The sequence below is a fragment of the Mastomys coucha genome, unplaced genomic scaffold (assembly GCF_008632895.1).
Source record: "Mastomys coucha isolate ucsf_1 unplaced genomic scaffold, UCSF_Mcou_1 pScaffold3, whole genome shotgun sequence".
Taxonomy (NCBI): domain Eukaryota; kingdom Metazoa; phylum Chordata; class Mammalia; order Rodentia; family Muridae; genus Mastomys; species Mastomys coucha.
Genome location: NW_022196909.1, coordinates 41068176 through 41086183, shown reverse-complemented (window position 1 = coordinate 41086183; position 18008 = coordinate 41068176). Strand labels below are relative to the sequence as shown.

The 18008-nt window shown below is 47.6% G+C and overlaps 1 protein-coding gene across 1 annotated transcript in view; it reads left to right on the top strand.

Annotated features, from left to right (window-relative positions):
- Pcnt (pericentrin) overlaps positions 1–18008 on the top strand; it is a 95455-nt gene that overhangs the window by 15838 nt on the left and 61609 nt on the right. Inside the window, exons 9-13 of the mRNA XM_031346998.1 lie at positions 1725–1965; positions 2871–2958; positions 9139–9572; positions 12167–12725; positions 14244–14450. Coding sequence (XP_031202858.1) covers positions 1725–1965; positions 2871–2958; positions 9139–9572; positions 12167–12725; positions 14244–14450 — 1529 coding nt within the window. The remainder of the gene's footprint in view (positions 1–1724; positions 1966–2870; positions 2959–9138; positions 9573–12166; positions 12726–14243; positions 14451–18008) is intronic.

The following is an 18008-nucleotide window of genomic DNA, read 5'->3' as shown; positions in this document are numbered from 1 at the left end:
TTCAGACACACCAGAAGAGGGCATCAGATCCCATTACGGATGATTGTGAGCCACCATGTGGTTGCTGGCAATTGAACTTACGACCTCTCTAAGAACAGTCAGTGCTCTTAAGCTCTGAGCCATCTCTCCAGCTCCCCTTTTTAACTTTTTAATTGATTAGTTGTGAGTTTTATATCATGCACCTCAGTTCTGCTCATCTCCCCAACCTCTCCTATCCACCATTTTGCCCTTGCAACCTGCCCCCCAAAATAACACACACACACACACACACACACACCATAGAAAACATCCCATTGTGGAAGCTGTAGTGTGTTATAGTGTGTCCTACAGTATATCCCTCTGTTCACACATCTTCGCTTTCCAATCCTTGAAACAGGAAGGGTAATTTGTATATAGAGGGGTGTCCCCCTCCCTTTTCTTTTTTGTCCCTCAGCATATCAGCTGTGTGCATTCACATGACCTGATGGTATAGCTTCTTCTGCTGTAAAGTGTCCCTCATGTGTCGGTCTTACCTGGACATACTTTTGAGTGCTATGGCGGGGTGAGTCTTAGCCAGGATTGGGGTTCCAAGATGGTGTCTTTCTGCTCGCTAAGATATAGCTCCTGTGAGCTTTGCCAGGGCCTCTGCTGTCAGATGCCTGTAACTGTAGTTCTAGTTTCCTGAGGCAATTAACCCTTGAGTCTCCAGGGCCCAGCAACTGCGGCTGCTTTTGCTGGAGGCAGCTCCAATCTCATCCTGCCTTGAGGTGAGGGCCCCTCCGACTCAGTTCTCTCCTGTGGCAGGAACGTCTCTGTGTAGCTGGGCGGACATGGCCACTCAAAGAGCAGGCAGAATCACTGGTGTCCAGCCGTGGAGATGGCTAGGCCCACCCAGTTCAGGTCCCCAGCGTCCAGGGTCACATCAGCTTCATCCCAAGTAGCATACTTTTCGTGGCGGTCATCTGTAAGTAGAGTCTCTAAGACCCTGCTGATTGCCCTGGAGGATAAATGTGATTCGGAACAAGGAACAGTTAGGAGAGAAGACCAGAAACGTTTGGCAAATTACCCTTTGTTACATGGTGGCACATGGGCCCAGGTCTCTGCCTGCTAGCCTTTAGCTCTGTTTATGGCCCCGATATGGGAGCCAGGATGCCGGTTGACTGCTCCCTTAGGGTCCTTGTGTTACTAGAGATGACCTGATATGCCCAGCATATTCTTTCATGGGACTTCACCCTGCGGGGAAGTTTGATATAAAACCTTTGGGGTTGTAACTACTCGGGCCACACTGTTTGTTAGTGGTTGCCGTAGACCAGTTGGTAGCATTTGCTGGGTCTCAAGCTTATACGTGATCTGTGTTGCTGTGCAGAACATTATCCCTTTGGTAGTCTCAAAGTTGGAGTTTGGGATGCTGTGTCTCTCTGCCCAAGAACTCTTACAGCTCACATCTGGGCATCATCAGCAGCTGTGCCTTGGCCCAAACCCATTTCGAGAGGAACCGGAATTGTGAGAGGATACCTTGCTTTGTTGTTGAGGGCCACGTTCCTTGCTGCAGTTGTCCGTCACTCTGACTCCTGGTTGCTGTAGCTCTTTAGGACTCTTGAAATGCTGAGCGAGCCAGGAGGCAGGAGGCCTTTACCTACTCAGTCTTTATGGATAGGCCCTTCTCAGAGGCTACCCAGCGGCCTTGCGGTCTCTTGCGTTGTGCGGTCCACTCTCGGGTGATTGTGTGCTTCTTCCTTCTAAAGGGTCATGGGAGCCACTCCTAGCCCAAACGTCGCACCTGGAAGAACTGGAGCACCTGCGGTCAGATTTCGCTCAGCAGCAGCAGCAAGAGAGAACCCAGCACGAGTCGGAGCTGGAGCACCTGAGGGTCTACTTTGAAAAGAAGTTGAAGGATGCTGAGAAAACATACCAAGAAGACCTGAGCGTGTTCCAACAACGGCTGCAGGAGGCAAGGGAGGATACTCTGGAGTCCGGGGAAATCAGGTAATGGAAACAATGTTCCGGCTCAGTGGATTTCTGAAATGTGGGGACCTTGGGCTGAGTTTGCATTTTAGTTTGTGTTCTCATACAATGCAGACCACAGAGCTGGGAATTTTTTTTTCTTTCTTTTTTTTCTTTTTTCTGTTGTTGTTGCCTTGGCTGGCCTGGAACTTACAGAGGGTCCAACTGCCTCTGCCTCCCTAGTCCTGGAAATAAAGGTGTGAATCACTCTGTCAGTACTTCCTGCCTGGCCCTAGAACTCTGTGTGTTTTCCACCCACGTTTTTGCTGCGTTACCAGCGTGTGGCCCTGTGGTTGTTCAGATCTCATTCTCCTGTGTTACGGTACTGGCTAAGCGGCATGGAGACCTAGCATTATCTAGTCCTTAATAGAGATAGATGCCTTACCTCTGTGTGCCTGGGCCCAGGGACAGAGTGGGCAAAAGGGCACACCAAAGCTTTTATTTTATTTAAAACATCTTTATTTTATTTAAAACATCTTTTTTGTGAATGAATGTCTTCCCTGCATGGATGTATGAGCACCATATGCCCTTGAAGTCAGAAGAAGGTATTGCTGTCCCCAGAACTGGAGTTACAGATGGTTGTGAGCCACCATGTGGGTGCTGGGGATTGAACTTAGGTCCTTTGCAAGAGCAACCAGTGCTCTTAGCCACTGAGCCACCTCTCCAGCCCTAAAGATTTTGTTTGTATTGTATTTATTTTTGTTTTTGTTTTTGTTTTTGAGCAAGCGTCTCACTGTGTAGCTCTGTCTGTCTGTCTCTCTGTGTAGACCAGGCTGGCCTTGAACTCACAGATTCACCTGCCTTGTGCCTCCTGAGTGCTGGAATCCAAGGTATGCAGCCACCGTGGCCAGCACACTAAAGCTCTTGTCCGTGTCTTCTCTCTTTAGTTCATCCTGTATGTTTCCAGAGGAGACATCTGGGAGAGACAGAAAGGAGCCACCTGACCCACTTGATCTTCAGCTTGAGCAGCCGAAGGTGACAGGCTGTGTGGTTTTAATCTGAGGAGGTTGAGAGTCCTTCGCCTTTAAGTTAGCCATTGGCCGTCTTTCACGTCCTAGAGTGCGTTCTGTCCTTGTTGCCTCGTCACTCGGGGGAGCTTGCAACACCTCTCTTAACCTCACGTGCATCCGGGCTTGTCTGAGGAGTAAGGAGCCAGTCTGAGGCTGTGGGGTCCTCCCTTCCCCTAGTCCCGCTTGCTGTCCTGCTCATTCCCCAGCTGTCCGCGGGGCTTCCTCTGCCACCTGCCTGCACACCTGTCAGCCTCAACTCTGGCATTGTGACAGGTGTGAGGATGTTAAAAGTCATCTGCTCATACATAGTCTCGAGAGTGCGTGTGTGCATGTGTGTCTGTGTGTGTGTGTCTTTCTGTGTGGGGGTGTGTGGTGTGTCTGTGCTTGTATGTTTGTTTGTATGTGTGCGTGTGTGTACCTGTGTGCATGTGTGTCTGTTTGTGTGTCTCTGTATGTGCGTGTTTGTGTGCGTGTGTGTGGTGTACCGCAGCATGCCTATGGGGGTCACAGGACAATGCCTATGAGTGTGATCTCGTGGTCTCCTCTCCTTTCAGCACATGGGTCTCTCAGATAGAACTTAGGAGGTCAGGCCCAGGCAGCAAGCAGCCCCACCTTTTGCGTCATCTTGCCAGCTCATGGAACTGTTCTGTTTTTAATTACGTGTGAAGCGTCTTTTCGTTAGTCTTCGTTTGTTCTTGAATTGTCACCACGTGTTTATATTTCTGTTATTTTGAGCCTTGGTGGATTAGCACTGTCCAAACAGCTTACTGGGCTGAGGGAACCTTCCACGATTGTGTAGAGAGGGCGGTGGCCACCAGCATACTTAATTGTTGAACATTTGCTCAGGGCAGTCCAACTGAGGTTACCTGGAAATTGTACCCACCCAGACCCTGCTATACTGAGCAGTGTGCCCGCTTTAGCGAAGCCCACGACCTGACGGCAGGAGTGCCAGCCTTGTCTGAGCGCCAGCTTCCACTGTGAAAGGCTGAGTGGTTGCTTTTCGAGCTGCTGTATGAGTTGGCTTGAGGCCTGCCATGGTGAATCATAGACCCAGGAATTAGAGAACAGATAACATCCAAGGTCAGCTTACTCTTTTGTGGGATGCTTCTTCTTGGCTTGCAAGTGAAGTGTTTTCCGTGTGTGTGTGTGTGTGTGTGTGTATCATCTATTTTTTTAAAGATGAGGTCTTAGGTAGCCAAGAACTTGGTCTTGAACTTGCTGTGTAGTTCAGGATGACTTTGGCCTTTCGATTTTCTGGCCTTCATCTCTTAAGGGCTGGGATTATAGGTGTACACCATCACTCTTTGTTTTCTGCAGTGCTGGGGACCAGACCCAGGGCTTGTGTGTGTTAGACAAGTGCTCAGTATCAACTGTGTTCCATCCCAGGCCACTGATCTCATCTCCTTATAAAGATGTCAGAGTGGATTGTGGCCCACTCGGTGTCCTCGTTGCACTGTACACTTCCTATCTTACACAGTCCTATCCTGAGGTCCTAGAAATTAAGATGATAGCATGTGAACTTGGGAGGAGAACACAGCTCCATCCATGACAGGCTTTTTCCAGCCCTTGAAATATTTTTTACCCATACGTGTATGAATACCTGGTTTCCCCTGCTTTCATAAATGCGACAGAGTTTCCCTGTGTCCTATCTTATACCCATTGGTATGGGTGCGTCCTGTGGCTCTTGTTAATGCTCTGGGGTATGAGAACCTCACACCCCACCGCACTCTTTTTTACCCTACGTGAGGCCTTTGCATCCCAGGTTCTCCCTTCATGTGTATTCTGTCTGGTTGGACTGTTTGTTGGCCTGTGGGTTTTCTGTCACCTGTAGCTCTTGTGAGCCTCATGGTTGAGCTTTGGAAGTGCTCAGGCATCTTCAGGGGCTCCTAGGGAAGGCACTGGCAATCTTCTGATCGTTGTCATGCCCCTGTCTTCGGGTGTGTCCAGACTCTTCACATCCTTCACGGTGAGGTGAGTGGTCAAGTACCATGGAAAATTTGGACATCTTACAAGCTTGCAAAAGTCGTGGCCGCGCCCTCGTGGGCGTGGACAGGCTGGAAAACACCAGCTTCTTCAAAGTTCCAAAAGGCCTGCATTGTGCAGCTGGTGCAGTTCAAGAGTGTGAACTAGTTCCTGTCTTCTGCTGCTTGTATGGGAACTAAACCATGGTCTCTTCGTCATGCGTGTGGCCATGTCTGATCACATGCCTTCTGCGTTCATGCCTTTGTTCTTCATGAATGATTTTCACTCTCCATCAGAACAGAGCTTTACAGGAATTTCTTGGTTTTTGCCTACAGGTTTGATCACCAAGTTGTCTTTAGAGAGGAACGGGTAAGGGCTTGGCGTAAGATAGAACTGATAGAGCCTTGTGCGAAGCCTTTCCAGCCACCTTGCTTAAACCAACAGCTGTCGATGTGCAGGCAGTGTGCTGTCTGTGGCCTGCGCTCTGTCCCCACACTGTGGAATAAAGTTTCCTAAACAATAGATGCTTGTTTCCCAGGCGGCATGTTTATCTGGAGAATCAGTTCAAGAAATGAATGTGGCCGGGCTGGTGGCTCGCACCTTTAATCCTAGTGCTTAGGCATCAGAGGCAGGCAGATCTTTGCATTCAAGGCCAGCCTGGCTTACATAGAATGTTCTAGGGCAGCCAGGGCTACACAGAGACACCCTGCCTCAAAAAACACAAACCAGCCAATGAATGACAATAACCACAATAATGAAGGAATGTGGAATTCTCTTCTGGTAATTTTATTAAATTTTGTTCAATTGCTTTAAGCATTTTGAAGTTCTGTCATACACTCACATATTTGTGATCGTGTCTTCCTGGAAAATTTGCCTTTTTATTATTAATAAAATATCTCCTGCTACTCTTTTGCCTTAAAGTCTTAAATCCTGAAATCTTAAAATCTTTTTGTTAGTATGATCATGCCAACCTTGCCGTTTATTTAAAGGGAGTTTTGACACAGCAGTCTTGCTAAATTATGGAATGTGAGGCTCTAGGTCTGTGCTACTGCCTTTGGGGTCTTGAGCTTTTCCTTAGCCTTTTGTTTGTATATATATTTATATATATTTTATATATTTTTCTTTTAGGCTAACGAAGGAGGTAAAGTGTGTTTCATGTAAATGCTCTTGTTAAATTTGTTAACTTATTTTGATACTGTTTGCCTTTTAGTTACCGTGCGAAGCCTATGAATGTTTCAAGCTGTTATTGTTGTGGTTGTATTTTAGGCTTGCCGTTCTATTATTAATCTTCTGTATGTTCCTCTGTCCCGTCTCTCTCATCTTTTATGCTATACTTTCCTCCGTGTTCCAACCATAAGGCAAAGTATTATATGGTTTGTGCTAAAGTCCAGTATTTGAAGAAGTTAAGGGAGCTGAGTATGTAGTGGACACCTCTAACCCCAGTGTTGTAAGTGCTCCAGAGGCTGAGGGGGGCCCAGGATCAGGAGTTCAAAGCCAACATTGACCACATAGTAAGTTTGAGGCCAGCTTGGCTTACATTGTGAGACCCCGTCTAAAAGAAAAAATAAAAAGCAACAGCAACAAAGCCCAAAAATATAAATTTAAAAAGAAGTGAAAAAAATTACAGGAAATAATAGTCTTGGACTTCATTACCCCCTGAGGGTGACTTCATGTGTTCATTGTTTCTCTGTATTTTCAGAATTTTCTCCAGCATTTCTTATTGTGTGCCCTTTTACACAAGTCTTATCTTCCATCTTTATTCTTTTTTTTTTTTTTTCTTCTTTTCGAGACAGGGTTTCTCTGTGTAGCCCTGGCTGTCCTGGAACTCACTCTGTAGATCAGGCTGGCCTCAAACTCAGAAACCCACCTGCCTCTGCCTCCCAAGTGCTGGGATTAAAGGTGTGTGCCACCACCACCCAAATTCTTTTTTTTTTTTTAATTAAGATTTTTTCTTATTCTCTTTATATCCTGATCACAGCCCCTTCCCTCTTCTCTTCCCAGTCCCACCCTTACAGGTCCCTCTCTCCTTCTCCTGAGAGAAGGGGAGTCCCTCATCCCCAACTTTGGTACCAACCCACTCTAGAACATCTAGATCCAGCAAGTCTAGGCACATCTTCTCCCACTGAGGCCCAACCAGGCATTCCAGGTAGAGGGGAAGGGGATCCAATGACAGGGAACAGAGACCAAGACAGTCCCCGCCCTGCTTGTCAGGGGACCCACATGAAGACCAGGCTGCACATCTGTGACAAATATGTGGAGAGGGTCTGGGTCCAATAAAAAAAAGATCCTGTGACTGAGATCACGGAGAGATGCTGAGGAGTTGTAGGCACTGACTGAAGACACCTACAAGGAGGCTCACAATGCTCTGGAACTCCACTTCCTAAGGAGCCGATGCCCTCTTCTGGCCCGGAGAGGTGACAGGCATGCATGTAGGGCATAGACATACATATAGGCAAAACACCCACACACATAAAATATTTTTTTTAATTTTTATTTATCTATTTATTTTTGTTTTTTTGAGACAGAGTTTCTCTGATAAAATAATTTTTAAAAATTATTTATTTATTTATTTATTTATTTTTGGTTTTACAGAGGGTTTCTCTGTATAGCCCTGGCTGTCCTGGAAATCACTCTGTAGACCAGGCTGGCCTCGAACTCAGAAATTTGCCTGCCTCTGGGAGGCCAAGTACTGGAATTAAAGGCATGCGCCACCCCTGCCCGTCTCATAAAATAATTTTTAAGAATTTAAATACATGAAAACAATAAGATGAAGAGTTAAAAAATAAAATTCAATTTATTATAAAAAAGATATCACCAAAATTAAATCAAGATCAGGTAAATTATTTAAACAGCCCTATAACCCCTAAGAAAATAGAAGCAGTCATTGAAAGTCTCCCCATCAAAAAAGATAAAAAAAAAAAGCCCAGGGTCAGATGGCTTTAGTGCACAGTTGTACCAGACTTTCAAAGAAGAGCTAATGCCAATACTCTTCAAACTATTCAACAAATTGGAAACAGAAGGAACACTGCCACACTCATTCTATGAGGCCACAGTCACCCTGATCCCTAAACCACCAAATACTCAACAAAGAAAGAGAATTCCAGACCAATTTCCCTGATGCAGAAACACTCAATAGAATACTCACGAACCGAATCCACCGTCTTTCTGAAGAAATGTCCACCATCTTTCTTCTTAATGTCCTTGCTGCAGTAATATGCCCGCAGCGAACAGCTCTGCTGTTTTGGTCAAGATTTAAAGTCATTGTTCAAACCCTGTTTTGATGAGCTCATCATCTGGGCCACCTTGGGCTTGTTGGAATGGACTGGACTATCCCATCAGGGACCGTGTTAGCTCGGGCCACGGTTTCTGGCGTTCTTTTGGTTTGTTCGGTTTTGTCTTGTTTGTTTTACATTCTCTAGCTTTGCATTACATCTGGATATCGTGGGGCATATCTCCCGAGAGTGCATTCTACAGGGCATTGAGATTTTGCTTTAGCAGGCAGTGGTCCTGATGAGTCTCCGTGCTCCTCCTCTGTTTGGGGGCAAGTGTTTTGTTCAGTTCTTTTAGCTTTAGGCAGCCTGCTTTTGGAGCCTGTCCTACATCTGCATTAAGTCGGGGCCAGCCTGAATTTGGGCCATGTCCGATGCTGTACTCAGCTTACAGGTCTCACACCAGGGAGAGTTGGTCTGGCTAGATTTGCTTACCGGAGGATGGCGCTCGCTCCCCACTTCCGCTTTCGATGCTAATTTGCTTCTTACTGACGAGTTTATTCTGTACTTTTTCTATCTTGAAATCTTATGTACCTGCCCACCCTCAGTTTTTTCGTTATCTTCCTGTTCAAGAGACCTCGAGAATTCCTTGGTTTATTACATAGATCAGGTGACTTTAAACTGTCTCTCTTGGGCTTCTCCTCTTGCCACTCTTGGCTGTGGTCTGTAGGCTCATCATGGCTCCAGGTGCCTGTGAGTGTGTGTCTGCCTGCTCGTGTGACGGTTGCAGGTATTGGTTTTTGTGGAGGAAAGCATAGTTTTACTTCACTTTCTTTTAGAGTCTTACCATTCCTATCAACACTATTTCCTATTTCCACTGCTGTATAGATGTCTGTCTTTGTGTTAGGGGTGCGCTAGAGTCATTGCTCTGAGAGACTGTCCCTTCTCTTAAATAAAACCCTGTCATCTTACAGGTCCAGGACAGTCTGGTTGAAGACTGTCAGATGAAACTCAGTAAAGCTGAGGAGAAGATTCAGCAAATGAAGCAAGAGTTCCAAAAGAAGGAAGCCGACTGGGAGCTTTGCCGAGAGGACCTAAAGAAAGAAGCTGAAGAGAGATTAGCCGCCATGTTCCTCGAGCTCCGAGAAAAGGCGGAGTCTGAGAAGCTGTCCATCATCCACAGGTTTGAGCTTCGGGAGTCTAGCATGAGGCACCTGCAGGACCAGCAGGCCGCCCAGATCTTGGACCTGGAGAGATCTCTGATGGAGCAGCAGGATCACCTGAGGCAGCTGGAACAAGAACTCACTCGAGACGCTCTGCCGTGTAGCGGGTGTGGCCAGGAGAAGAACGGCATGCTCCTCCAAGAGAAGGAGGACTGTGCCCTCCAGCTGCTGATGGCCCAGAACAGGTGGGTGAGGAGGTGGGATGGTGGCTTTGGTGTGGCGCCACCTGCCCAAGGTGCTGGCAGAGGCTAGCGCTTTGGTGGGGAGGAATTCTGGAAGGAGGTAGAAGAAGGTGTGGATACACCGCATTTGTATAGCTGTGTGCTCCGTGGTAGGCTTGCTGGGAGCAGCATAGTCCTATTCCCCATGGACCTGGAGTCCCTTGCATGAGGCCGAGTGTGCGCGCATCCTGAGCATCTGAATTCTTGCTTGCTTATCTTTGAGAAGAGGTCCCTTTTGTCACTCAGCTGATTTAAGGGTATATTACAGTCCTCTAGCCTCAGGCTCCTACATGCTGTAACTGTAGGTACATCTAACTTCTGTTTTGAGACAGAACCTTCTCTATAGGTTTTGATGGCCGTGTGTATAGTCTGTGTGTCGCCCAGGCTGGCCTCTTGACTCCTAACCTTCCACCTTAGTCTTCTGCATGCTGTGGTGACAGACATAGGCACTATTGCCAGTTCTGTGTGTGCATGTTTTAATATTTTAGTGACAGAATACCTTTTTATAATAAATTGAATTTTATTTTTTTCATTCTTCATCTTATTGTTTTCATGTATTTAAGATTTTATGTGCCGGGCAGGGGTGGCCCATGTCTTTAATCTCAGCACTTGGGAGGCAGAAGTAGGTGGATTTCTGATTTCTGAGTTCGAGGCCAGCCTGGTCTACAGAGTGAGTTCCAGGATAGCCAGAGCTATACAGAGAAATCCTGTCTTTTTTTTTTTTGGTTTTTCCAGACAGGGTTTCTCTGTGTAGTCCTGGCTGTCCTAGAACTCACTCTGTAGACCAGGCTGGCCTCGAACTCAGAAATCCGCCTGCCTCTGCCTCCCAAGTGCTGGGATTAAAGGCATGCGCCACCACCGCCCAGCGAGAAACCCTGTCTTGAGAAAAACAAAACAAAAAAACAAAACCACAAAAAGATTTTACATGTGTGGGTGTTTTGCCTATGTGTGTGTCTATGCCCTGCATGCATTCCTGTCACCTCTGCGGGCCAGAAGGGAGCATGAGCTCCCCAGGAAGTGGAGTTCCAGAGCATTGTCAGCCTTCTTGTGGATGCAGGGATGTAGGGAATCCCTGTTCTGGAAGAGTAGCCCAGCCCGTGCCTGTAACTTCATAGGGTCTTTTTTTTTTTTTTTTTTAAGATAAGGTCTCTCTGTAGTCCTAGATGTCCTGGAACTCATTATCTAGAGCACGATAGCCTTGAACCCATAGAAATCCTCCTGCCTCTGCCTTCCAAGAGCTTGAATTGAAGGCGTGTGCCACCATGCCTGGCATTCAGTAGCAGAATCTTAAAGCTCACTTATAAGGTCTTGCGTGGACATGCCCTTCATTAGGATAAGTGTTTTGTGGGTCTTTTCAACTTAAGCATATTGTTTTTTAAAAAATAAACATTTCCTTCTAAATCCCATACTTTCTTGAAGTTACAGGCTTAGGGCCTAGCTAGATTTTTTGCCTCCTCTGCTCCCAGCTTTTTTTCGGCTCTCAATCCTTGGGCTGTAGAGGCTGCGGTCTAATTACCAAGGGACTGTTGAGTCTGCTGGCGGCTCGGCCCCACTTGCTTCTCCACCTTCCCCAGCTTTTCGGCGCCAGGGATGTTAAGGAGTTCTCTGGGTTTGACATTTGAGTCCTGATGCCCTTTACTGTCTGGATAGCCAACTCCCTAGGATTTTCCAGTTCCTGGCTCACAGAAAGCCTACAGCAAAGGCGCCTGGGGAAGCCCCATGGCTGAGCTGCAAAGCTCTTGGGACTAGGAGATGCCTTGGTGGGTAAGAGAGCTTGTTGGCAAAGCATTGAAGCCCTGAGCTTGAATCCTTGGCTCAGGTAAAAGCTGCACACACCTGTAACTCATTGCTTGGGAGTGGAGACCGATAGACTCCCAGAGGCTCACTGCTCGGCCATCCTAGGCCAAACAGCGAGCTTCTGGTTCAATGGAAGAAGGCAGAGATCAAGAAAGAAAGATAGCCAATGCCCTGCTCTGGCCTCTACGTGTGTGCACACGTAAACATAGACAGACGCATGCAGGCTCTCAAAAATCAGAACTCATGTGCATGTAAACTTGACACACTTACCATGGAACATAGCTTCTGCCAGGGACCTTGGATGGTCACAGTTCCACAGGGGGGGTTTCAACTCCTCTCATTTAAATTAAGGCTTTTTTCTCCTTTTGGCTTGCTGTTAACTGCACCCCACCCCCGCCCCCGCCTTCGACTGCTTTAATGGTCCCCTTAGGTGATAATGTTACCTATCAAGGCACAGAATTCTAGGGTAAAATGCTGTCAAAACTTAGCTGTTGAGCCTGCCATTTGAGGTCCTACCTGGAGAGATGTGTATACAATTTCCTTACCGGTGCCATGTCTTCTTTGTATCTTTAAGAGCTGGGGGCACTGTAGCTCTTACAGTTTCTAACCCTGGCGTCACTCGGGCTTCATGTGGCCCCTGAGTTTTTCCGAGGGAAGGTTGAAATCCAGGATCGAGGTCAGTTGATCTTGTAGCTCAGAGGGGCTAAGTTTGGTGCGGCCCTGTGTCCTATTGCCTGTGTTCTCCTTGAATGTTGTCTCAGGTTTTTGGAAGAGCGGAAAGAGATCATGGAGAAGTTTGCCAAGGAGCAAGATGCCTTTCTTCGAGACGCCCAGGAGAAGCACAGCCATGAGCTGCAGCTCGTCCAGCAGGGGCACCAGCAGCAGCTTGTGGCTCTGAGGATGGAGCTTGAAAGCAAGCACCACTGTGAGCTTGCTGAGCAGCTCGCCTCCTTGGAGAGCAAGCAGCAGGCGCTCCTTGAGACTCACGTGGCCGAACTACAGGTAAAGCACAATGCTGAAATTAGCGCTTTGGAGAGGAGACACCTGTCAAATCTGGACGAGTTAGAATCCTGTTATATGGCCAACGTTCAGACTATTCGGGACGAGCACAAACAGGCTTTGGAGCTCTTGCGAGCGGAGCTGGAGGAACAGCTACAGAAAAGGGATTCTTCTCACAGAGAGGTTTTGACGCAGGAGTTGGAAAAACTGAAACTCAAACACGCGGAGGAGCTTCAGTCCGTAAGAGATAGCCTGGGAATCAAAATGAGTGCCCAACACACAGAGAATGGGACAGGCCCTGACGTGCAAGGAGCACAGCAGGTGAGATGCCAGGGCCACGTGCTGCTCCTCCTGCATGGACCACATGTTGGATGTGCCTGGGCATTTGTGGATATGCACCTGTGTGTTTTGGTTCCACATCTGAATGTGTATTCATGTGCTTGTGTCTCTTGTGCTTGTGCGGGCCTCTTTATGTATATGTGTACAACTCTTTGTTGGCACATACACATGCTTGTGAGTGTGTCCATGTGTGTGCTTGTGTGTCTGTGTATGTGTTCGTTTGTGTGTATCTGAACCTCACAGCCAGTGAGTGATTTATGGTCTTACTATAGATGATATGGTAGCAGTCAGGATTCAAATCATATTTGCATTGATTGCATTGAGAGCTTTCAGAAGTTCCCTGAAGCTGACCTGAGCCCTCTTGTAAGTCGTAGTTCTTAGACTGCAATAGATGGAGCTGATTTCTCTGCTACACGTGCAAAGCCTCCATTTTCTTCCTATTGCACTTTCCTGAGATTAATTTTTATGTGAAAAGAGAATTTTTTGTGTGCCTTGTGTCTGCTCCGCAGGACTCGGGAGCCTAAGATCATGAATAAGCTGTAACTATAAAACCATCTCCTGTGCTTTTTACACTGTTGACCCTCTTAGATGGTGGCGTCTATCTTCCTGAAATGGATGAGGGTATTGTGTGCTAATTAACCGAGCAGCTGGGAATACTTAATTGTAAACTGTGCATCCGTCCTAGTGTCTAGAATGGCCCAGAGATCAGAGCCATTCTGTCTCTCTGGACTGGTTTGGAGAACGGTTTGATACCGCAGAGAGGAGAGGCCTTCCCCCTGGAGCTGCGCCCCTGGCCTTAGTAGATTTCTGTTCTCACTTAACACAAACCAGTACCGTTAAGGGTTTGGACCTTGCTCCAGTCCACAGACCTGAACCTGTAGGTCATCTTGAGTCATTTGTTTTTGATGCATCAGCACCTGCTGCTCTTCCAGAGGAGCCAAGTTCGGCTCCCAGCACTCGTGTCATGTCAGGCAGCTCAGCCTGTAACTCCAGATCCAGGGGACTCAACACCTCTGGCCTCTGTGGACAGCTGTTGTCATCCACCCATTCCCACATGCAGACAATACCTAACATACATAACTACAGGTAAAAGAAATAGAAATAGCTGGACATGGTGGCGCACACCTTTAATCCCAGCACTCAGGAAGCAGAGGCAGACTGATCTCTATGTTGTAGGCCAGCCTGGTCTACAGAGTGAGTCCTGAACAGCCAGGGCTACACAGGGCAAAAAACTGTCTCGGGAAAAAAACAAAACAAAGCAACAACAACAGAAATACAGATTAAAATAAAATAAAATTCTAAGATAATATTCTAAAGGCAGAAGCATACAGATTGCATGCAAATACTTATTTTAAACCATGGCTGAGCTTTATTGGTGGCAGAATCTAATTACAGGAAGCATTTGGAATCTTGGCCACTTCTTGCGCATATTATGCTCCTTGGGATGGGAAAATCTGGGGTACGCCCTTGACTTGACCCCCATGGGAATTCTCTCAGCAGAAGGAGCCGACCATGGCTGTGCACAATGAGGGGCACCTGCTGGAGGAGGATGGCCGTGCAGCCTTGGGTGGTGGGGACGCTGAGGACCTGCTACACCAAGCTGTGCCTCAGGACCTGGGAGACGCACACACAATTGAAATGCAGAAGTCACAAACAGAGTTGGCCAAACCTCAGGAGCCGCAGACATCGCAGGACCAGGCTGCACAGGTAAGCACTAACCAGTCAGTCCCTCGGGGTAGCAGTGTGGGGGATGCCATACTCCCTAGGGCAAACCGTTGGTGAGCGCAGCAGAGCCCCTGGTCAAGGGTGCTAGGGTCTCCGCATGAGCCCACACCATCTTTTCTTTTATTCGTCTCTCCCAACTTACATCCAGACTGTGGTTTCCCCTTCCCCAGTAAAAAAAAAAAAAAGAGCAGGCCTCCCAGGGAGATCCATGGCCTAACAAGTTACAGTAAGACTGGATACAAGCTCTCCTATGTTAAAACTGAACAAATGAGCTCAGCACAAGGAAAAGGGTCCTGAGCGGCAGGTAACAGAGTCAGAGACACCTCCATTCTCACTGCTGGGAGTCCCACAGGAGCACCAAGCTACACAGCTGTAAGGGGCACGCAGAGGACCCAGCTCAGCCCCATGCAGGGTCTGCGTGTGTCGAGTCAGTGTGTCACTTCAGCCTCTGTGAGCCCCTGTGAGCCCTGCCTGGTTGATTCTGTGGGTCAGATCTCCATTACTATCCTCCGTCTTACTATTGAACTCCGAGTCTCTCACTTGAATCTAGAACTCACTGTTTCCACTAGTCTAGATGGCCAGCTTGCCCCGAGGATTTGTTTCTGCCTTCTGCATTCTGGGATTATGGGTAAGCCCTTTTGCTCTTGTGTGGTACGAGGGCTTTGAACTCTTGTCCTTACACGTAGGGCAAGTACTCTACCTGCTGAGCCATCTCCCCTGTCTCAAAGCTGGGTTTAACAAGTGCCTTCTCATAACGCCAGGACACAAGCGGGCACCGGGAGAACCCGCTGATTTCCTCATGGGAAGAGTAGAGGTCGCAAGCCACTGTGTGTGGCTGTGACTGTCGACACAGTACAACTGAGCACACTTGGAAGTGTTTGCGCACAGTATGGCTTCTCCTTCAGAATACATCTTATATGGCTTGTCATATCACATGGCGATTTTTGAGATAAGTCTAATAATGCAGTAGGAACCCTTCAACTTGGAAAGCTTTGGGAGGGGGTGGACCTGGCTGAGGTCCATGGGATCTTGTGTGGCCTCTTTCTACATCTGGGCAAAAAAGTGTTCATTGCCACATTCTCCTACTATATAATATGCTAAGAGGTCCTGACCCTGGCAAGTCCAATCTTGCCTGCTGGGCCTATACACATAGGTGCATGTACACACACATGTATACACAGCACATATGTGTTTATATACACATATTCACAGTATATGCACATATTCTCCATTCTGTACATGTAGGCTAGAAACCTCCGCCCCCTCCCCCCCAGTCACCGAGGACCCCTGAAGCTCACCTGCCTTGGTGCTCTTAGATTGGAAAAATTGTTGCTTCACGGTCACCTGGGCCCGGGAAGAGCCGAGTCTGGTGGCCTTAGAAGTAACTAGGTGTTTCTGTGTGGCATGCACCAGCATATTGAGATGATTTATTTTTACAAATAGTCTTTTGAGATGCTTTTTGAAAACAAGGGCGTCAGCTAGAAAGATGGCTCAGTGGTTAAAGGCACCTTGGGCTACACAGAGAAAACCATCTCAAAAAAAACAAGCAAACGTATTTCTACATATGTGTGTCTGATCGTTGGGGTGCAGAGGTCAGAGGACTAATTCTAGAGGTCTGCACTGTTCTTTTTCTCCCTATGGGTTTCAAAGATTGAGTCAGATTGTCAGTCTGTACGACAAGTGCCTCTGTCCACTGAGCCATTCTGTAAGCCCTTGTGTTAACGTGGGGTATTTCTGGGGGTGGGGGTAGGGATGGAGGGAGAGTGTGGACTTGAATATGCATAAAATTAAACAGTTGAGTAAGCACATCAGTGGTCCCTGCGTAACTTCTCCATGACCCCCAGTGCTGAGACAGCAACAGGTCCCCTTCATCTATCTCATCGCGTTTCCAGCTCACTCTTCCGCCTCTCTGTGGCTGTGGTTGTATGAGTTAGGGTCTGCACAGGGCCGCATGTGCACTGAGCGTTTTTCAGCCTTTGCCCTGGGCTCTGGGCAGGTCTGTAAACATGGCCAGTCTCATCAGACTTGCTTTGGCTTTGGGACACTGCCTCCAGTGTCTTCTCAGAGTGTTCCCCAGGATGCCAGGGCCGGCATCCCAGAATAGCGGGGACGCGCTGTCCTTGTCACCTCCCAGGCTCTGTTGAGCCACAAATATCTTGCACCTGTCCGCAGAGCCAAGCCTCCGCAGGCTCATTAACTGGAACACTCACGGTTGGGCAGGGTATTTTCCGGCTTACCGCTCTTTGGAGTTTGGTTGTGAAAAACAACTCCGACTACGTAAGCTGGGTCCTTTCTCGATCGAAGTGAGTGACCCGTGAAGAAGTCTCCCTGGCTGTTGACCCTGAGCAAGACGCGTGGCCCAGAAGTAGCTATAGAGTGACCTGTGCTGATTGCCCAGGGCTGTTTCGTATGTTCTTGTATAAAAGCCAAACCTGTTCGCAGGCTAACCCTTGAAAGTGGTAAGAGAACTGTAGTCAGCCTTATGTAGTGTGACCGTCTGTACTTTACTACTGACAGTGTTTATCTTCACTCATAAGCGGTGGTCTTTGTGCACTCTCAGGTTCTTTCCCAGGTGTGCTTGGTCTGTTTTCTAACGACTAAACCATATGCAATACTTTTCTGTATTTTTGTGGATGTTTAGAGAAAACTCTATGTTTTTAAAAAATTCCTTGAAATATATATTTTTATTTTTTACTCTGTGTGTGTGTGTGTGTGTGTGTGTTTTACTAGAAGGGGGTGTTGGAAATATCTCCAGGAACTGGAGATAGTTGTTTGATGGGTGCTGGGAACCAAACGTAGGTCCTCTGGAAGTTCAGCAAGCACTCTAACTGCTGATCCATCTCTCCTGCCTGTAGAATGCTCCTGGTTTATCCTGCTGCGGGCTTCCCTAGGATAGACCAATGTGTTTTGCCTCGTGCCTCTGCTGTCTGGTGGGAGGTTGGGCTGCCTGCTCTCTGCTTGCTTCCCATGGAGTACATCCATCCCTGTAGACACACACGTTGTTATGTGGTTTTGTCAACTGCCTTGAAGTCCTTCCTGAGGCTGAGGGAGAGTGAAGAGAGCAGAGCTGTGTCTCCAGCCACGGGTCCTGCAGCTCTGCTTTAAGGCAGAGGGCCCAGTGTCAGCCTGGTTAGCTCGGGGTTCAGCGGGCCTCCCTGCTCCATTGCTGGCCTTTCCTAATGGGATCCTACATGAAACCTCTCTGTTGTCTCTAGAGGTTCACGGTCAGTGGCAAGAACCGAGAGCCACTGGCCAGTACAGGGGGAGTCTGGTAGGCTCTCCTGTTCTTTTTTTTTTTTTCCTCTAAAGATTTATTTATTATTTTATGTATATGAGTACACTGTAGCTGTATAGATGGTTGTGAGCCATCATGTAGTTGCTAGGAATTTGAATTCTGGACCTCTGCTCGCTCTGGCTCCTTGCTCCGGTTGGCCCTGTTTGTTCTGGCCCAAAGATTATTTATTATTATTATTGTTGTGGTTGTTGCTTGTTCTGGCCCAAAGATCTTTTTTTTTTTTTTTTTTTTTTTTTTTTTTTTTT